This window comes from Zalophus californianus, chromosome 11 (genome assembly GCF_009762305.2).
Source record: "Zalophus californianus isolate mZalCal1 chromosome 11, mZalCal1.pri.v2, whole genome shotgun sequence".
NCBI classification, from domain to species: domain Eukaryota; kingdom Metazoa; phylum Chordata; class Mammalia; order Carnivora; family Otariidae; genus Zalophus; species Zalophus californianus.
In genome coordinates this window covers 63,711,481-63,733,414 of record NC_045605.1, presented here as the reverse complement: position 1 = coordinate 63,733,414, position 21,934 = coordinate 63,711,481, and the positions used below count along the sequence as shown (strand labels likewise).

The following is a 21,934-nucleotide window of genomic DNA, read 5'->3' as shown; positions in this document are numbered from 1 at the left end:
TGGTGCAGGTAGCAATGGGGGTCTGGGTGTGTGGACAGTGGGAAGGAATTCCCTCAGTGATGCTGGGCCACAGCTTGAGAACACCTCCTCTCTAGGGAAGGCCTGGCCAAGAGTCCCAGGATAGGCTGGGGAGCAGAGCCCAGGACCCTGGGGGCTCTGGGCAACACCACCTGGCTGGAGCAGGGCAGAAGGACCACAGAAGGATCTAAGAGGAACAAACCAAGGTCACAAGAGCCATAGGGAGTACAGCCTTTGCCTGGGGTCACCCCTCCCCTGGGCCCCATTTCACACACACCCCCAGCACACATGGGCTCCATGGCCACCAAGCTGCCCATGTCCTCCCCTCCACCTCCCTGCAGTCTCCTGTGAATGGCCCTCTCCCAGTCAGCGCTCCCTCCTCCCCTGCCAGCTCACCGAGCAATCTCCTTTCCTTCCTTCCAGTATTTCCTCCTGGTTGTTCTCCTGAGGGGGGAAAGAGGGGGTGACTCCATGCCCTTGTCGCCTCACTTCTTCATTCCTGCCCCTTGCCTGGCCAGGCCACGGTCACTCAAGGCCTCTCTCGGGGCCTTGGTCTTGGCCACTTCAGCTGGGAATCCAATGGGATCAGGATAGACGGGGTCTGGGACAGCAAACAGGCAGCCCAGAATGAGGACAGTGATGAGCAGAGCCGGGGATGAAGCAGGGGGGCCTGGTGGAGACCGGGAAGAGAAGCCCACCAGAAGAGACCGAGGGCAGGAGTACGGAGCTGCCAAGGGCAGAGGCCTCGCTCCCACGCTGGAGGAAAGCCCTCTGATCTGGGGCAGGTGGAGGAGCAGAGCCTCCCTGTTCACCTGTCTAGAGCCTGAGACTGTGGGAGGCCTGTGGGACCCCATGTGGTGACAGGCAAGTGGTGGGGTCGAGGAGGGCGGGGGGGGTGGGGAGGGTCCAAGGGTGGGATCCCTGGGCTAAAGGCAGGGGTGCCAAATGCTTACCGATCTCTTCGGTGGCCCCGTTTCAGGGGCCCAGGCTTCCTGTGTCGCTTTGATTGCTGAGATCCCATGGGCCGGAGAGTGCCTCCTGGGAACAAAACCCCTGTCTTGGCAAAAGGGTGCGGACCCAGGAAGAGAGCAGAGGGTCCTGCCCTCCATGGCAGACAAAGGCTGGGGGGAGTCCGGAGGCTGGTGCTGCTTCAGGCTGCACACAAAGACCGGGATCCTGTTGCAGTTCCTTACACTACTCAGCTCCCAACTGAAGCTGCCACAAGCCACCTAGGTGTCTCCCTCCATCACCGTGGCAACAGTCACACTAACAACCACCATCAGGATTCACTGGGACACAGAAACCCTCTCTGCTGGTCACAGTCCCCCTCCCAAGCCCTTCAGGACCAGCCCGAATCTCCAAGGCCTCAGTGGCCATGCCACTCAGGGACACCCAGCTGCTCGTTTCCATGGCGACACCGAGACCCTGTATGCCTGCATCTGCGGTTACTATAGCGACCCAGGCCGAGCCAGGCGCGCGCACGGAGGCTGGAGTCCCCATCTGGAGGGACCGCAGCCAGAAAACACATTCCCTGCCGCTCTCGGTGGCCTGCCCTGGGTCGGTGGCAGGTCTGTGCTTGGGAGTCTTCGAGGGACTGATGGGGGGGTCTAGGATCTCCTCGCCTGCGTCCTCAGCCCCTTGCCCTGCCACTCCACCTAAAAGGCACCCAAGTGACCTTCCCCCTCACAAGGCTTCACCTCCCACAACCCTTTTGAGAGAGAGAGCGAGAGAGAGCGCACATGTGGGCGCTCTCTAAATCTGAAGCAGGCTCCATACCCAGCGCAGAGCCTGATGCAGGGCTTGACCTCACAACCCTGAGATCATGACCTGAGCCGAAATCAAGAGTCAGACACTCAACCAACTGAGCCACCCGGGCGCCCCCACCTCCCACAACCCAAGAACATCCACGCCTGCATTGTGGGCCCGCTCCTCTCCTAAACTCCAGAACCCTCCATTCACCTGCTCTCTGGACACATCCCCCTGAATGTCCCACACAGCAGCTCGCACTGAAGTACGCAGCTAGGACTTCCTGTGAGTCTTATCTTATAGATAAGATTTATCTTATCCATTCTGTCTCTGCGAGTGACACAGCAGGCCCCCAAGGCCCCAGCATAGCTTCCTGCTATTTCTTTCCGCTTTCCCTGCCCGGGCCGGCAATAAGAAGCCCTTTTGATGTCAGCCAGCAAGCATTTGTCCACTCCCTTCCCTAGGTCCACACCCTCAAAGGGCCAGCCCAGGGTTGGGGCCCCGCTCACAGAGAAGCTGAGCGCCGGCGAGAGGTAGTAGACAAGAAGAAGTGAAGGGAGCAGGGGTTAGGGCCCAAAGGGAAATGAGGGGAAGCTGAATGAGGTGCCAAAAGACTCAGCTATCAAGATAATATTTTAAGTCAAATTGAATGCAGAAATACCCCCCATACACAAAACAACCAAATTTTAAACTATGACAGGGTTCCATGGGGGCCGGAATTAGTGTGAGGTGGTGAGGCCAAATCCTGTAATCAAGGGTTGGAGCCTCTATTCACATTTTGATTTTGTTCATTATGGATGTATTTGTGTTAATTTTGATTTTCAAAGGTATTGCATTGAAATATTAGTTATGTCAATTCCTGAGCTTTTCAGTGGTCCCTTAAATTTTGTACCTGAGGTAAATAAAGGCCCCATGTGCCTCACGCTAGTCTCGGGCCTGAAGGGGAGGACAGAGGGGTCAGGGGCAAGAGGGTCCCTGCTGCAGGTGAAAATACATCATGTGAAAGAGCCAGGAGACATGCGTTCTGCAAACCGCAGGGATTCCTCTCAGTTCTGACAGAATTGGATTCAGACTTCCCGAGACTCTGCAACACGAAGATTGCCGATGAAGAGCCCAGGTGCCCAGCGTGCACACAGGCCCCCACATGTGGGGTGACAGTGACTCAGAAGGGGGCTCCCATCTCCTGCCCTCCCTCAGGCTGGCTGCCTAGGGGAGGGGAGGGGGGGAGCAGGGAATGGAGGGGCGAGGGGGCGGGCAGGGAAGGGGCAGGCAGTTCCATGAGACAGGGAGCAGGAACTGCAGATTAGCTGTAATTGCCTGAAGCTGAGAGAGGCTGTTGATAAATGTTACTAATAATCAGCCTTCAGATCTGACACCCAGCTCAGGCTGGGATTACTGTTTTGAATGGAAATCGAACCCAAACCAGTAATTACCCCAGTGAATGACGCCAGTCTTACGGTGGAGCCTGTTCCAGGCAGAGAAATGGCACCTGCATGTCAGTGTCAGTCCATCAGGGAGAAGAGTCTGCAAGGGGTCACACCCAAGGGCACAAGCTGGCCTGGCCTCCGCTGACTCAACGGGACATGGTTTCCACCCTTCTTCCCGGGAACTACAGCGGGTGAGGGACGCTCGACAATCATCCTTAGTCTCTAGGCAGGGTCCAGGCCTCACACCTCACCCACACCGTCTGTCCGCCCTGGCGCTGGGTGGAGGTCCCTTGTTGACACCATCCCTAGCTATCAGAAGCAGTTGCTTGGGGAGGGGGTGGCTGTCCTCCCCAACACAGATGCAGCCCTCCAAACCTCCATCTGGGACACTAGAACAGCTATGCAGTTGGGCCCTGTTAGACGGGGAGGCTCCTGGAATGGCCCGAGCTGGGGCCAGGTGAGAGGGGCAAGGCCACCATAGATGCTAAAGTCTGTCCCAGCCCCTATCTCTGTTCCTGATGAGCATGTGCTTGCTCCCAGTGCCAGACAACTCCAGGTTTGCCTGGAAACTCTCTCCAGAAATAAGCAGCCTGCTATGGCCCTAGCCTAGGATGCTGGCACCAACAGAACCAGGCCAGAGGGGGGAAAGGCTACTCCTGTCTCCAAACAGACTCCCCTCCCAAGGTACAGGTGCCTGGATCCCCCAGCCCCCACCCAGCTTCCCAGCAGGATAGGCAGGACACCTGGATAGGAAAAACATTCACTAGCTCCGTTCCAGTTGAAACTGCCCAGGCGGAGGCAGAGCAGACTCATGGCCCCCACCGCACCTAGTCTTGCACAAGGGGAAGGGGTGGTATACACGTCGTCCCCCACTTCCCAAGGCTCGGGAAGAAGAGGCAGGGAGAGAGCAAGCCAGTCTCCCCTCCCCCACCCCTACCCACCCCCGCAGATTCAATTCTCTCCAGCACACCTGCTCCAGTGGCGGGCAGTGATGGCAACACTCTGTCTAGTGTACCTCACTCACCACCACACACCCTCCCTGCTGTGCCGGGCCCTGTGCTCCAAAGAATAAGACAGTCCCTGCCTCCAGGGAGCCCTGTGGAGTTTGAGGACAAGCAGGTAATAACCACTAGGACTGTAGGTCAGGCCTGATGACCCCTTTGGACTCTCAGGTAAAAATGCCCTGAAGTACAGAGTCTGGAGGTTTCAGTGAGCTGCCTCAGTGGGCAGACAGAGCTGGTGAGGCTTGGCGGGATTCAGAATGTGGGGGACCGCAGCCTCGCAGGCCGTGATTAGACTAAGGGTAAGTGCCCGGACAGGCGGAGCCCTCCCCGCAGGAGCCGGCACCTCGAGGGTGCCACCTAGTGATGGCCCCGCAGGAGTGCAGCTCTGTCTTCAGGCCCTGGGGTTTCCCTCCGCTTTGCTCTTCCCTTGAACTCAGCTGTGTGAACAGGAACCGAAGAAAAGGGTTTAGTCTCGTTCACAAAGGCTTGAGGCTTGGAGTAGAGGGAGCACAATGGGCCCTAGGGTCTGGAAGCTATAAGGCAGCAGGCAGGGGAAAGCTCCTGCCTCTGGAGTTCCCCGGCTGCATCCAGAGCATTCTGGTGCCCTGTAATTATCTGTTCACACAGCACTGTCTCCCCACCATTCCACTGGGACCTCAGCTGTCACCTGCTCCTGGCCTGGCCCACAGAGAGAGGTAACAGGAAGCCCACACCAAGAACTGGCCTGCCTAGCCTCTCAGGTGCCAGAATTAGGTGCTCACCAGCAGCTAACCCACCTTGCTCCCACGGCCTAGGAAGGGGCTCGCTTTCAGCTTGGGGTCAGGCAAGGGTGCTGCAGCGGCTCAACCCTCAGCTCTCAGATAACCTATTGAATACTTGGGAATACTTGTGGCCCTCAGTTATTTTCCTTTCTTGCCAAAGAAAGCAGTAGTGATAAGATGTGAAGTGGTGGTCCCCAAAGTCTGTGTTCCCAGGTGTGGCGAGCACTCAGCCTGGGTGAGCCAGTGCTGTGGGGCCTGCGGAGGAAGGCAGGAGGGAACCAGCCCAGGTGTAGGGTAAAAAGGAGCAGGGACTGCAGAATAGGTGAGGGGGGTGGGCAAGCATTTTCTCAGAAGGCCAGATGGTACAGATTTTAGGCTTGCAGGCTGAGCTGTACTCAGCTCTGTGGCTGTAGTGGGAAAAGAGCCAAAGTCAGTATGTAAACAAATAGGCATGCCTGTGTCCCCTTAAACTACTTCCGAAAACAGGCTGCTGATCCAATCCAACCTCACTGCCCACCACAGTGGTTGTCCATGTTGGACCACCCGAGGCCACAGCCCAATATGCCACCTTGTACCAGATGCTTGATGGAGCACCAGCCCACAGCACCAGCGCTCTCTCTTAGGGCAAGGCTGGGTGTGGTGTCACAAGGCGTAAGGCACGGGGGCTGGAGTAGAAAAGGTCGGGGTGGTGAGGAGCATGGCCAGTCGGGACCCCCAGACCTCAGTCCTGCCCCCTCCTTTCCCAGCACGCACTCAGGGCTCTGGACACTTACCTGCAGTGGGAGGCTCCACGCAGTCACCACTACTCCCCTTCCTTCCCCTAGGGGATCTCTGTTCATCTAGCCGATGCCCCTCCAGCCCCTTCCCGAGCAGGAAACCCCCAAAGCCAGGCGGGGGATGGGACAGAACTGCCCCAAGGACGGGTCGCTGGACAGATGACACCCCGGGGAGCGCGAGGTGGCCTGAGGCGGGAGGAGGTGTAACCCAGCACCGGGACTTAGGGGCCCTAGGAGAGGCCGGACTGGAACCGACCCCCCTGCCCGGAGAGGCCGGGCGCGCCGGCCCCCACCCGGTCCCAGGACAGTTCACCAGAGCCGGCCCAGCCTGCCCACCCCTGCTGCCGTCCCCCGGTCAGTGGCACCGTGGTGAGGAGATCACCAGGGGCAGGCTCGGGGCTGAGGACGGGCTCTCCGGTTACACTAAAAGTGAGACCGTGGAAGATGGTATCGAGGTGCGCGAAGGCAGCGTGGGCTCATCCAACATTGATGCAGCCCCGGATTGCCCCAGAGCTCCTCGTGGCAGAGGCAGGGTTCCTGCTCCCAGCTCCTCTGAGATGGCCCTGGTCCTCCGCCGCCCTCCCCTGCAGCCTCATCACCCAAGGTCACACAGACATCTATCAGCTCCCACATGGAAGCGGCCCGTCCTGGGCCTTGCTTAGTCCGCTGGTTCTGCAGCCCCCCTGCCGCGCAGAAGCCGCCCAGGCGGAGGCGGAGCAGGCTCATGACCCCCATGCACCTGTCCCGCACCAGGGAAGGGATGGTGTACCGTCCTCCCCCACTTCCCAAGACTCAGGGGAAGAAGAGGGAGGGAGAGAGCAAGCCAGTCTCCCCTCCCTGCCCCCCAGAGTCAATTCTCTCCAGCACACCTGCTTCCATTCAAATACATCTCTCTCTCTCACACACACACACACACACACAAACACACACACACATTGCCACTCTTGGTGGCACACAGGCAGCTCCCTGCAAAGGTGCACAAACTCATCCATATACACTCAGTGGTGCACACACACCCTGGCACAATGTGCCCATAGCCCAGATACACAATTACTGGTGCACACACTCAGTTCCATGAAAAACACACTCTCAGAAGCCTTCTCCCAGAGGAGCCCAGACCATCACTGCCTCGGCTCTCTGACACTTACTTGGTGGCAGAGAGAAGGCAATGCCACCCAGACTGTCCCACCCAGGGCAAACCAGACTGTGAGGGAGGGGCCGGCGCCAGGACAGTGCCCTCTTGGTGCACTGTGGCGTTCCTGGCATGGTGATTAGTGGGTCTGCAGTACTGGAGAGGGCCCAGGGGCAAAGCCCGGGTGGGATTAAATCTTGGCTGAGGAATGTGACCTTGTAAAGAAGGTAATACTGGGTCCCTGTTACCCTGATGCAGACTCCACCTGATTCCAAAGGTTCTTGGATGACGGGCCCTCATTCTGACACTAGGTTCCAGTCGGGTGGCACAGTTCTCTAGCACCATTAGATGTGCAGAAATCTGCCTCCTCTGGCGACAGCATAGGCAAGCTGTTCCCTAATGCCCACCGACTCCCCCACAGCTTGGCCTGGCACTCATCAGTAGACCCACCATGCACGCACACACACAGACACACACACACCTGTCTAGGGTTTTCTTTGTTACTCTTCAGATTAGAGGACACCAAAACATTTGCCCAGAGTTTCAGAGGGGGACACTGATTTGGAACACATACCTGAGCCAGGAGCTCTAACTGCTCGATGTCAGGACAGCCCATGCTGCTCAGGATGGAGAAAAAAGGTGCGCCACTCTCCCAAGTACATGCTGGGTCAGAATGCCCCAGATGAGACCCAGGCTTGGCATTTATCTGTCATCAGGGCACAGGATTTTTCAGAATGAAGGGGTCAGATATCAACGGGATCCTGTGAGTCCCCACTTAGAAAAAAACTGTCCTCCAGATTGTGCCTTTCTTTCTACCTTTGGCCACAGAAATGACGTTCCTGCCCCCAGGGTCTTTCTGCTTTTGGTTAAAAGCATCCTGTCACTCTACCTGAGAAACCATACTGCCTGATGACTTCAAACATCAGTGTGGGCAAGAAATCCTTGCCTCACCTCCATGACTTACTCCTGTCTCTACTCCTTTATCACCCTGAGCCCCAATCACACCAACTGCATGGGACACAGACCACCCCCCGTCACCTCCCTCCTCCAGAGCTATTCCTCCACTGACCGTGCACCACTACTGCCATTTGCCCCAGTCAGTATAGTCATTTTAGTCCTATACAGCTATAAATCCATCCGAAGAAAAGTAGCTATGTTCCAAAAGCTCTGGAACAAAGCAGGACCTCCAATCACCTGTCTCAGGTGTCCACCCCAGCCTCCCCTGCCAGCAATCCAGAAGCTGGCACTGCCATGGCCAGGACCTCCAAACCCAGCCTGCCCTGTTCTCATCCCCCCACGCTGGCCTTGCCAACCACAGAACACACAGCAAGGCCACGGGTCATGTACTCACAGAACACCAGAACTCCAAGAGTGCTCAGTCAAGCAGTCCAGCCTCTCCAACTTCAGGGGAAACAGGCGCAGAGAGCCAAGTGCCTTGCCCAGAGCCAAAATGGGAATTAATGGAGTAGCCAGAATGAAGTCCTGGATTCCGAGCTCCCTTCACAGTGCTCTTTCCAACATCTGTCCCTGCTTCATAAAGCCCAGGAAAAGCATCACCTCCATCTCAGAATAAGCTGCTTGTGAACTTACCTGCCACAGGGGTCATTCTGCTGCCCCCAGGCTTGGTCTGCCCCCACTACTGCCCAGTGTCTCCCAGCTTCTCTGCTGGTTCCAACTCGCCAGCAGTAGGGACTAGAGTTAGCTGGCTCACTAGTCAGCTCCCTCTGTGAGATCTCTCAACAGCTGTGGCCTGAGTCCATGTCCTAAGGGAAGCGTCTGTTTCAGTGTCCTGATGTGCTTGTGAATTCTTCACTGGGGCTAAATGCCTGGCCCTCCTGAGGAAGCTGAACCTTGTCACCCATGTCTCAGGTACTGGCTAAGGTCCCCAGCTCCTGAGTTCCCATCTGACCCTGCTTTTCATTCCTAGCCTGGAGGTCCTGCCACTGTGCCCCACTCACCCAATTGGTCCCAACTGGTACCCACCAGGTCCTCATCAGCCATGTCTCTTCAGTCCCTGGACTACCTACCTCCCTAGGTGCCTCAGCCGCCTCCCCTTACCTGCCCATTCTCCTCACACAGCTCCACCTTGGGGCAGAGCCTTCCTGTGCCACCATACCTATCCCTGTTCTAGGAACTACCTAATTTTCAGGTTCAACTGGACAGAAAAGTCCTGATATTTGTAGAGGAGACTTGCTATGTGCCCGCTCATAATAACCACAGCCAGCACATAATAACACTCACCATGTGCCAGGCACTGCCCCAAGCACTCTATATTTATTAAGCCTTGCAAATATTAACTCACTGAGTCCTCCCAACGATAGGTACTATTTCCTGTAGGTACTATTACGTCCATTTTAGTGATGAGGCCACGGAGGCTCACAGCAGTTAAATAGCTTTCCCAAGGTCACACATGCACTGTGCAAGTGCTTTGAATACTGTGAAGGAACAACTTTCTGGAACGTTAGGAAGCTGAAGCTAGAGCCATTGTTTGGGAACATGGAGACACTGACCAGCTTCCCCTCCCACTCTAGCCCCACCCCGGCCAAAAGTATGTGGCTTTGGGGACATCAAGTTGGTTTAAGAAGAGGAAAACCTAACATTTTTTCTTGTGACAAGAGAGCCTACAACTTGAAAAGAGAAGCACACATTGTTTTAATGTTAAGTACTCTCGAAACGGTGAAGTGAGCGCTAAGTACAAAGGGCTACTTTTACAATAAGAATTTGGCTACTTTCTCAACTTAGCAGAAACCTACCTTTGCCGAGAGTATCGTCAGCACTGCATGTCCTGTGTGGGAACCAAAAGAAACCTGCACCAAGATGTGTTGTAGAGACTCCTGGCCAGTGGGGTCCCCTTGTCACCAATAAGCTCCAGGCCAATTAAATTAGGATCTTCGCTCTGCCTAGAGTGGATATGCATGTGGTCTGTTTCTAATTCACAGCCTACCTGAGAGTGTACACAATTCAATTCCCACAGTGACCCTTCACTATAAGAAAATCATCACCCTGATTTTATAGATGGGGAAACTGAGACTAAAGGATATTAAGTAACTATCTACTTGATACACTTCTAAACTGTTTCAACTTTGCCGCTTCTATTTCTACAAGTGGCACACATGATTTTTATAATCAACCAAAACAATAAAGATGTTCCCACCTGGGCTACATTTACACAGCTAGTAAGAAGTAGAGCTGGGATTTGAACCAGGTCTGCCTAATAAAGCTCAAGCTCTTTGTACTGCCCCCTCTATGCCATCTCAGTGACACACACTTTTGGGAGTCCCAGCCCTCCCTAGACATGTTTAATACAGGTCACATCTTGCTTCCTTGCCCTTTTCTCCTATCCAAAACTTACTATACGGGCTCCTGGGTGGCACAGTTGGTTAAGCATCCAACTCTTGGTTTCAGTTCAGGTCATGAGCTCAGGGTCATGATCTCAGGGTTGTGAGATCGAGCCCCACGTCGAGCCCTGCATCAGGCTCCCCACTGAGCATGGAGCCTGCTTGGGATTTTCTCTCTCCCTCTCCCACTCTCAAAACAAAACAAAACCTCTCCCCCACCATGCTCCCTTTCTCTCTCTCAAAACAAAACAAAACAACATACAAAGCGGCAGTAATCAAAACAGTGAGATATTGGCATCTCGAAGAATAAATTCATACATCTATGGCCAATAGATTTTTGACAAGAGTGCTACGTCCATTCTATAGTGTCTTCAACAAATGGTGCTGAGACAACTGGATACCGGATTTCCACACGCCAAGGAATGGAGTTGGACCTACATCTCACCAAAATAAACTCAAAATGGATCAATGACCTAAATATATGCTCTAAAACCACTTAGAGAAAACGGTTAATTTTCATGACTGTGGATTTGGCAATGAAGTTGTAAATATGACAGCAAAAGCTAAACAAAAGAAAAAAATAGATAAATTGGACTTCCTCCAAATTAGAAACTTGTGCTTCAAAGGGCATTATCAAGAAAGTGAACCTCTGTTCACTGTTGGTAGGACTGTAAATTGGTACAACTGCTACAGAAAATAGTATAGGTTTCTCAAGAAATTAAAAATAGAGCTAGAACTACCATCTGATCTAGCAATCCTGCTTCAGCATATATTTCCAAAGGAAATTAAATCTGGATCTCAAAGGGATATTTCCACTCCCATGCTCCCCACAGCATTATTCACAATAGCCCAGATATGGAAGCAACCTAAACGTCCACTGACAGAGGAATGGATAAAGAAAATATGGTGTATATATATATATACAATGAAATATTATTTGGCCTGAAAAAATAAGGAAGTTGCCATTTAGGACCACATGGATGAACCTGGAAGACATTATGCTAAGTGAAAAATGCCAGTCACAGAAAGATGGATACTGCATGATCTCACTTTATGTGGAATCTAAAATAGTCAAAGTCATAGAAGCGAAGAGTAGAACTGTGGTCACCAGGGGCTGGGTAGATGGGGAAAATGGGGAAATGTTGGTCAAAGGGTACGAAGTTTCAGTCACCCAAGATGAATGAGTTCTAGAGATCAGATGTACAGCATGGGGACTGTCATTAACAATACTGTATTGTATCCTTGAAATTTGCTATGAGGATACATCTTAAGTTTTCTCATCATACACACAAAGAAAAGAAAGGAAAAGAAAAGAAAGAGAAAGAAAGAAAGAAAATGGTAAGTATGTGAAGTGATGGGTATGTTAATTAGCTTGATTGTGGTCATCATTTCACAATGCATATGTATATCAAAACATCAAGTTGTACTTCTTAAATATATATAACTTCTACATGTCAATTATACCCCAGTAAAGCTGAAAAAAATCAAACCACCAAAAATATCAACCAAATGACATGCATTAAAATGTCCAGCATTAATAATAACCAAAGCTGGGACACATCTCAAGTACCTGTCACAGTGGAATGGATGAGTTATGGTAAATCCACACAGAATACTACACAGCAATGAGAGTGAGCAAATTGCAATTTCATGCAAAACCATAGATGAATCCACTGTTAAACTAAAGACGGAAGACACAAAAGAGTACCCCTGGTACTCCTAAATTAAGTAAAAAATAGACAAAACTAATCTCTCCAGTTAGAAGTCAGTCTAATGGAGGTCAGGATGGAGGTAGCCCTTGTGTTAGAGGACAGAAATAAGGAGCAGTTCTGATCACAAGAGTGAATTCACTTTGTGAAAATTCACCAAATTTTTCACTTATGACTTGTGCACTTTTTCATATGCGGGTTATATACTTCAATAAAGAGTTCATTTAAAAACAAAATACATAGGCAAAGGACTTGAATGGACATTTTTCTAAAGATCTATGAATGGTCAAGAAGCACCTGAAAAGATGCTCAACATAACTCATCAGGGAAATGTCAATCAGAACCACAGTGAGAAACCATTTTGCCGGTCCCAGGATGGTTTAAAACCAGAAAATAACAGGTGTTGCCGAGGATGTGGAGAAATGGGAACCTCAGGCACTGCTGCTGGGAAGGTAAAATGGTGCAGTTGCTGTGAAAAACAGGGCGCCTGCGTGGCTCAGTCAGTTAAGCATCTGCCTTCTACTCAGGTCATGATCCCAGGGTTCTGGGATTGGGTCCCACATCAGGCTCCATGTTCAGCGGGGAGTCTGCTTCTCCCTCTACCCTCCCCCCCTTTCATGATCTCTCCCTCTCTCACTCTCCCTCTCTCTCTCAAATAAATAAAATCTAAAAAAAAAAAACCCCAAAAACAAAAAACCAAATCCAGCTGGGTGGTTCCTCCAAAAGCTAAACATGGAATTCGTGTATGATCCAGCAATTTCACTCCTATTATACACCCAAAAGAGTTGAAAACAGGGACTGGAACACATATTTGTATGCCAGTGTTCACTGTGGCATTTTCACAATGGCCAAAAGGTGAAAACAACCCAAGTGTCCATCAACAGAGTAAGGGAGGGGGCGCCTGGGTGTCTCAGTCGTTGGGCATCTGCCTTCTGCTCGGGTCATGATCCCAGAGTCCTGGGATCATGCTTTGCATCTGGCTCCCTGCTCTGCGGGAAGCCTGCTTCTCCCTCTCCCGCTCCCCCTGCTCATGTTCCTTCTCTCGCTGTCTCTCTCTCTCTGTCAAATAAATAAATAAACAAATCTTAAAAAAAAAAAAAAACAGAGTAAGGGAGAAACAAACCATGCACACAGTGTGATATTATTCAATCAGGAAGGGAAGGATGTACTCATGTACACTACAACATGGAGGGACCTTGGAAGACATCATGTTAGGTGAAGTAGCCAGACACAAAAGGAAAAATACTGTATGCTTCCACTTACATGTAATATCTAGAATAGGAAACTTCATAAAAACAGAAAGGAAATTGGAGGTTACCAAGGGCTGGGGAGAGGGGCCAGTGAGGAGTTATTTCTTACTAAGTACAAAGTGTTTGTTTGGAGTGATGAATAAGATTTGGAAATAGTGGTGATGGTTACATAACACTGTGAATGTACTTGATGCCACTGAACTGTACACTTAGAAATCAAGGAATTGGCTAATTTTATGTTCTATATATGACTACAGTAAAAAAAAAATACCTGCATTGTTATACACTGATAATTAACTATTGGAAATTGAATGAAAAATATACTATTTACAACATCATTGAAAAATATGCAATACTTCAGGATAAATCTTATAAAAGAAGTGAAAGACTTACACTCTGAAAACTACAAAATACGCCTGAGAGAAATGAAAGATGATCTAAATAAACTGAAAGATATATCACGTTTATAGGTGGAAAGCCCAACATTACCAAGAGTCAACTCTCCCCACATTGATCTATAGATTCAACACAATCCTAATTAGAACCTAGCAGGCTTTTGTTTTGTTTTTTTGCAGAACTTGAAAATCTCTTTGTAAAAGGAATGTGAAATTAACAAGGGCCCAGAATAGCCAAACACCTTTGAAGAAGACCATCCTGGTTTCTCCAGGGCTTGGGTGAATGACTCTCCAAGTCATTCCTTTGATCTTGCTTTGACTCCACACTCACCAGGCAACCTTTTGATTTTACTTGCCAAGTAGCTTGAGGATTGGGTATGGACCCTGGGCAGGGCCTTAAACACTGCAATAACTGCAAAGAGATCTTCACAACTCTAGAGTAATAAATGTGTCTTCTGATTGGGGAGTGGGGAAGAAGAAGAACAACAACAACAACAATGAAGTTGAAGGTCCAAAACTACCTGATTTCAAGACCCTTTACAAAGCTAAAGTCATCCAGATAGTGTGGTACCAGCATCGAGAAAAGCAAATAGATCAATGGAACAGAACAGAGAGTAGAGAAACAAATACAATGACAACTGGTTTTTGATAAAGATGCAAAAAAAGTAAAGTCCTTTCAACAAGTGGTGCTGGAACAATGAGATATCTTTCTTTTTTTCAATGAACCTCATTCCATATACAAAAGTTAACTCAAAATGAAGCACAGACCTAAAATGTTAAGCCTAAAATTAGAAAATTCCTAAGAGAAAACATTTGTTGCTTTGCATTAGGCCATGATTTCTTAGATAAGACACTAGGAGCAAAATCCATACTGCAAAGATATAGATGTAGTTAAAAGAAGGGGCACATGCACCCCAATGTTCATAGCAGCAGTGTCCGCAATAGCCAAACTGTGGAAGGAGCTGAGATGCCCTTCAACAGATGAATGGATAAAGAAGATGTGGTCCATATATACAATGGAATATTAGTCAACCATCAGAAAAGATGAATACCCACCATTTGCACCGACATGGTTGGAACTGAAGGGGATTATGCTAAGTGAAATAAGTCAAGCAGAGAAAGACATCATATGGTTTCACTCATACGTGGAACATAAGGAATAACCCAGAGGACCACAGGGGAAGGGAGGGAAAACTGAATGGGAAGAAATCAGAGAGGGAGACAAACCATGAGAGACTCTGGACTCCGGGAAACAAACTGAGGGTTACAGAAGGGAGGGGGGTGGGGATGGGGTAACTGGGTGATGGGTATTAAGGAGGGCACATGTTGTGATGAGCATGGGTGTTATATGCAACTAATGAATTGTTGAACACTACATCAAAAATTTATGATGTATTATATGCTGGCTAACTGAACATAAAAAAAAAGAATACATTGGTAAATTGGGCTGCAGAGAGCTAGACTTCTGCTCTTCAAAATATATAAGAGACTGAAAAGAAAGCCACAGACTTGGAGAAAATATTTGCAGGTCACATATCTGATAAAGGACATGCATCCAGAATATGCAAAGAATTCTCAAAACTCAATAGTAAGGACACAAATCACCCAATAACAAATGGGGAAAAGATTTTAACAGATACTTCCCCCAAAAGAAGCATGGATGGCAAATAAGCACATGAAATTATGCTCAATATCATTAATCATTAAAGAAATGCAGATAAAGTCACAATAACCCATCACCACTACATAACTATTAGATGGCCAAAATTTAGAAGACTGACCATACCAAGTGTCCCAAGGATATAGAGGAATTGGAACTCTCATACACTGCTCAGGGGAATGTAAAATGGTACAACCACTTTGGAAAAGTTGCAGTTTTTAAAAAGTTAAATGTATACCTACCAAAACCAAAAAATAATGTATACCTACCAGGTGATCCAGCCATCCCATTCGTAGGTATTTATCCAAGAGAAATAAAAACATATGTCTTATACAAAGGCCTGTGCATAAACAATCACGAAAGTTATATTTGTAAGAGCCAAAAAGTGGAAACCACTTAAGTGTCTACCAACAGAGGAATGGATAAACAAACTGTGGCATCTCCACATAATCGAATACTACTCAGCAAAAAAAAAAAAAAAAAGAAATGAACTACTGAGTCATGCAACATGGAAAAATATCAAAATAACTATGGCTGCATGAAAAAAGACCAAAAAAGAAGTACCCACTGAATGATTCCAATTATATAAGATTCTAGGATATGCAAACAAATCAGATCAGTGGTTCCCTGAGGATAGGAGGAGGGTAGGGGTTGGCGGAAGGAAGTGTTATAAAGGGACACACTGGCCTCCTTGCTGTACTGAAATACACTAAGCACACTCCTACCTTACAACCTTTTTACTTGCTGTTCCCCCTTCCATGGAACATTCTTCCCCATTCACTCCCTTGCTTTGTATAGGTCTCTGCTGAAATATCACGTTCCAGTAAGAGGGGCCTTGACAATGATACAGAAGAGCAGCTGTGGGGGAATGGGAGTGAAGCTAAGCAGGGAGAAGGGAAAGACTGCTGACAGCACAGCAGAAGAGGAAGTCCCTGCACGTGGTAACAGTCGGCAGGGCTGCACAGTTGTTGTGGCAGTGTTCTGATGCCACGATGACAAAGGAGGTGGGGGTTCTACCGCTGGTCCATGCAGGGCTGGAGTGGTGGTGAGCATGTGCAAGGAAACAGAAAGTGATGGTAGTGAGTGACTCAGATGATCTCCCACGTGGTCCAGGCTGGGAAAGGAAGAAGAGAGGCCAGGAAAATGCTGGCAGGAGAAAATGCAGACATGAAGGCACTGGATGACTCGATAATGTGGTGGGAAGAATGTATGAGGGAGGTACAGGAGGCCAGAGATTGATATTAGCACGTAAGATATCAGAAGTGAGGCAATCTCAGGGGCCAACATCTAGGAATGTGTCTTGTGAATAACTGAAAAGAAGTTTCTAGAATGGCAAAGGTCCAGAAATTGTGAGTGAAGAGTGCTATTTGTTGATGTACATAGCCCTGAAACCTCTGGGATCATGACTGGAGCTTGAATGGAGGCAAGAATGTTAACCAAGTGCCAAGCTCTTGAGAACACATGGACTTGAGGATACGTACTCCATGCCAGTCATCTTTCATGAATCATTTCATTTTATCTTCATAACAATCAGGGATACAGATAAGAAGAGACAGATGGAATGGTTAGACTTGAAGAGTTCAAGGTCACCGTCAAAGTTTTGAGGAGTTCCTTTGGCTACAAGGATGCTGAATAGGGAATACAGAGTTATCAGTGAAGCGTCTGGCTTTGAATACATTGAGTTCAGGGTGTTGGTGGAATATATACGTGGAGATGTCCACAAGCATTTAGAGATGTAAGGTTCAGGCTCAGCAAAGAGACTGGAGTTGAAGATATGGATTTCTATGTTAAAAGCACTGAGGTGATAACCGGGACCGGGGTGTAGCCTGAGAACAGAATGGAAGAGAGGGGAATTTTGGCATGTGCTCACACTGGCACAGTGGGGACCAAAAGGAGCGAGCAATTAAAGAAATGTAAGCTGCATATTGGGGTAGATTGTAAAAATGGCCACAAATTCTTTATAGCTCTTCCCTTCAAGAGGTGAAACTTATTCCTCTCCCTTGAATGTGGGTTGACATTTTTACTTTCTTTGACCAGTACAATGTGGCAGAGTGATGTGCCTGTCCCAAACTTAGGCCTCAAGAGCCCTTGTAGCTTCTGTTTCTGCTTTCTCACTGGGAATCTACCAGCATGTGAACAAACCTGGGCTAGCCTGCTGGAAGATGAGAGAGCATCATTCTCTCTCTCTCTCTCTCTCTCTCTATCTCTAACCACCACCCCCCTCCCGAGAGGCTCCAGATGTGCTAGCCTCCCCAGCTGAGGCACCACACATGCTAGCAAGTACAGCCAACAGCCAAGAGAAGCCACGCCCGGGCCAGATCACAAAAACTGCCCAGCTGAGCCCAGCCCAAACTGCTAGCCACAGAATCTTGAGCTAATTAGAACAACTAGTATTTTAAGCCGTTAAATTTAAGAGAAATTTGCTACAAGGCAATAGATAACTGATATACATATGGCCTGAGAAGCAAAGGCGGAAACAGATGAAAAGAACAGGTAATATAATGCAGAGAGGTCAACTTCTGTGGGGATGTGGAGGAGAGTGGTTTCCCGGGTTCAAAGATGTGGTGGGGGCAGAAGCCAGAGAACAGGGTCAGAAAGTGTTAACTGTTAATGGTTGCTTCTAGGGGATGGGGATGGGGGCAGCAGGATCACAGAATTTCACTTTTATTTTTTAATTTTTTTTTAAAGATTTTATTTATTTGACAGAGAAGAGACACAGAGAGAACGGGAACACAAGCAGGGGGAATGGAAGAGGGAGAAGCGGGCTTCCCGCAGAGTAGGGAGCCCGATGCAGGGCTCGATCCCAGGACTCTGGGATCATGACCTGAGCCAAAGGCAGATGCTTAATGACTGAGCCACCCAGGCGCCTCAGAATTTCACTTTTAATACCTGGGTACTACATACATGTGTTGCTTATATAGTATTCTTAACAGTTTATTGAGGACTGTGCAATTTTTAAATAATTCAATTCTTAAAAATTTTTAAAAACTCAGTACTAACACGAGAATGGAGGTGGGTGATACAGACCAATGCTTCCAGAGGAAAAGCTGAACCAGCCCTATCCAGATCATCTGGGAAGGATTACGCAAACCTTGACTCCAGAGTTCCACGTCTGGAGACTGGGATTCAGTTAGTTTGGACACAGGCCAGGGAAGCGACTTTCTTCCCATGGCTCCCCAGTTTTGAGACTGTCAGGGTGAGAAGAAAAGCATGCTGAGGACAGAACCCCAGGAAAACTCTTTATTCAGGAGTCTAAAAAAGAGAACGATTTTCAAACTAAGCCTCTATGTTCTCGGAGACATTTACAATATTTATGAATAAAACAGCAATGGGTATCATTTATTACTATGTTAACTCATCTAATCCTTCTAATCCTTCCCACTTCACAGAAAAAACTGAAGCCTAGAGAGGGAAAGTGACTTGTTCCAGGTGAGTTGGGTGGAGTCAGGGTTTGAACCCAGGCTGTCTGATTCGAGTCTTGCTGTTTTTGTAGGGAAAATATTTAGTTATTATATAGAACTTCTCAATTTAAAATTTCCCGTCTATATAGGTATTAGGCCTTTGGCATATGCTACCACTGATTTCTATTAGAATCTAGACTGTGAGCTCCTCTGGGGGAGGGAATTGTGTCTTTTTATCTCCTTATCTCCAGGGCCGCACACATAGTTTGCAGTCAACACATATTTGTTGAATAAGCAAATGAATGTGTGGTTTGGGATTTGAACACAAGCTTGGAGGGTTTATTATTTTAAGTTTAATACTCTGATCATTTTCGACTTCCTCTCCGTAGGAAACACTACTTTTCAAAAGGGCACCTTCACTGGAATTGGGTGGTGAGCAGCAAGCAGATGGCTAGGATTGTGCAGTGCAGGGTTCAGGAGGAAAATGAATCAACCAACTCAGACCACATTTCCCCCCTAAAGAAGGCCTTGAAAGCAAACAAAGGGGTGTACCAGTTGCACTCGTCTTGAGGAGGGAGGCTGACAAGCTTTAATAGGTTTACAGGCTGAGACATCGACAGTAGAAGGAAAGGCGAGAAAGGAAAAAGATGGGATCAATTGGGGGAGAGTCAATAGGGTCCTAGGGGGATGCAGCTGGGGCAGAAGGGACACCTGTTCCTCCGGAATCTCGAAAGACTGGCTGTCAGAGATGCAGGAAGGTGTTTAGGAGAGTTAAGGGAAGGAGCGCGCCAGAAGCAGGATTGAGGAAGGGGAGAGCAGTCCAGTTCATGAAGTTTCTCTTCCAGCTCTCACTATTTAGGGCCATGGGTCAGAAAATTTAACTCCAGAGATCCTCATGGGGTTATGAACTTTGAGAACAACAACAACAACAAAAACCTATCTACTATCATCATGGTTTCATTTTAAAAAGCGAAGTGACATTTAACACACCAAAAATAGGCAGAAAGGACAAAAATCTCAGAATAAATCTCCGCTTGATGACCAACTCATTCGGCTGTCCTCATTTTTTTCACTTCACCTGGAAGGATGATTCCTCCCGGCAGGACGAGTGCGTGGGGAGCGCGGCGCCCAGCCGCCCACGCCGGCAGCCTCTCTCGGTCCCCGCGGGGCGGGCGGGGAGCCTGGCAACCCGGCGCGCGCCCCGACAGCCGGCCCGGGGCTGCCCTCCGGCCCCGCGGAGCAGGCGGCGGGCGACCCGCAGGTCTGGGCAGCGAGCGGGGGCGCTCCCCCCCCGCCACAGCGGGGGACCCCGCCTCGCCCCACTGCGCGGCCCGCCCAGCAGCCCCTCCACGCTCCCTCTTGCGGTTGCGGCGCTGGGGGGGCCACCGCAGGGCAGCCGGACTGGGGTGGGGGTGGGGTGCGAGGTGGGTGGCCGCTCGCGGGTCCCGGTACCCCGGTGTCCTCTGCCGGCTCTGCCCCGCAGGTGTGAGGACACCCTCCGCTCGGCTCCGAATGTCCTCGGCTCCCGGTTCCGACGACCCGGACGCTCGAGGGTCCGGGTGCAGCCCCGGGGTCTGCTCCCCGCTAGCGCTGCTTCCCCCGCCGCTGTGGGCGCGGAGGAGGGCGCCCACGCAGGGCCACACGGAAGCCCGGGGGAGCCCACTCTGTAGGCGGTCGCCCTACCTGTCGTAGCTCCAGCGGCTGTAGGACAGGGTCCGGTGGCTGCTGACTCCCTCCATCGCCGCCTCCCAGCTCGGCTTCCGGCTCCGCGGCGGCGGCAGCGGCTGCGCGGGGCTCGGCGCTCGCTCTCTGCAGGCCCGGCCGGGGCGCGGGCGGAGGACCGTACCATTCGCCCCCCCCGGGGGGGTAACCCCCCCTCCGGCTCTGCCAATGGCGGGGACGCGCGGGCTGCGGGGACCCGGACCCGCGGGGCCCCCTCCCCCGCGCTCTAGTCCCGCGGGGGCGCGGCTGCTGCAGCCGGGACGTTTTATTTATTTCCGATGTGTGAGCCGCGTCGCCATGGCAACCGCTCCATCTTTTCCGGCGTCACTAGGGCACCACAGCTTTCAAACCTTCCCGGGACAGGGATTGCTACGAGGCTGTCCCTTCTGCTCGCCGTACTCGGGCTCCTCTGCAGAGACGCCTCTCCCTTCCTGGCGTGGAGTCACAGCCATTCAATCCCTCCAATCTTCCACTTCAATTACTTCCCTTCTCAGGAATGGGAATACTCACCCCTGAATTTTGAGGACCTCGGCCACCTCCCAGCCCCTTTTCCCCTAGCACGTAAATCCTTTACCCGAGTTCCCTCTCCTAAAAGTGTGGAGACTCAGGCCCCTCATTGCCCAAATGAAAACCCACTTCTCCTTCCCTATTCCCCGGTTCCCTTGGCCCTGCTATTTAGCATAAAGTGGCCGCCTTGGCTTCAGAGGACTAAGCTCTGAGAACACACCCATTTCTAGGCCAGCTCTGTTTATTTTCCTTGTGCTTTCCCTTCATTACTACTAAAATTACTTTGGAAAAAATCCAGCTGTGTTGACTCAACTAGCAGAGAGTGTCTTCTTCATCTATACTTGGCAGTGGATGACCCAGGGAAGGCCCTGGGGGGAGGGGCCGGCCCCTCCTTCCCCTCCCTTCCCCCACCCTGGGCTGCTGGCTGTGGGGGATTTACAGGTATAATCTTCTTGCCGAGGTCGTGGAAGCCTAAGAAGGATCTTTGGGTGCAGCTGTGGTGGGGAGACTGAGACCAGGGGCAGAGTGGAGGTGTCAGCGTTCCTTGAAGGGAGAGCACTGGGCAGTAGCCACTGAGCTCCACTAATCCAAGGATCAGGGGCAACTCGGTGAAACCAGACTCACTGTGAACCCTGTGGATTACAGGCTTCCAAGTGGCAGCACACCCGTTGCATCCAGCCCACAAACGTGGTTTTGTTTTTCACTGACTAAATTGACAACACTTAATGGAGAGATTAAATAGATTGGACTTTTTGTCCCCTCTTGAAAACTAAGCAAATCTGGCAACCCTTGGACCTGCCTGCAGCATGGCAGGAATAGGGCCGAGAAGTGGCTGCCCTCCTTACAAGGAGCATGTGTTCTCCTATGGGCCTCAGGCCCCAGCCGGCCAGCTTCTTTCACTTTTATAACTGGTCCCTGCAGCTTTGGAGTTCTCCACCCCAGGCAACAGTCATCTCTCTAACCCATGGTTTCCCATGGCCCTCAGAGTTGAGCAAATGCATCATTAACCAGTATTTACCAAGGACCTGGTCCTCAGCAAAAGGCTGTAAATAGCAAGCAGAAACTGTCACTCCCTTGTGGGGTTTATA

General features: G+C 50.3%; 1 protein-coding gene across 4 annotated transcripts in view; it reads right to left on the bottom strand.

Annotated features, from left to right (window-relative positions):
- Nucleotides 1-21,635, bottom strand: part of TUB (TUB bipartite transcription factor) — an 81,681-nt gene extending 60,046 nt beyond the window's left edge. For 2 of the 4 annotated variants that reach the window (XM_027578995.2, XM_027578994.2), the window contains exons 1-3: nt 20,301-21,635; nt 972-1,056; nt 415-462 (exon numbers count right to left, since the gene is read on the bottom strand). In XM_027578995.2, coding sequence (XP_027434796.1) covers nt 415-462; nt 972-1,056; nt 20,301-20,466 — 299 coding nt within the window. In that variant the 5' untranslated portion in view covers nt 20,467-21,635. The remainder of the gene's footprint in view (nt 1-414; nt 463-971; nt 1,057-20,300) is intronic. The other 2 variants (XM_027578993.2, XM_027578996.2) reach the window with 2 other exon arrangements.
- Nucleotides 21,636-21,934: the final 299 nt, after the last annotated feature.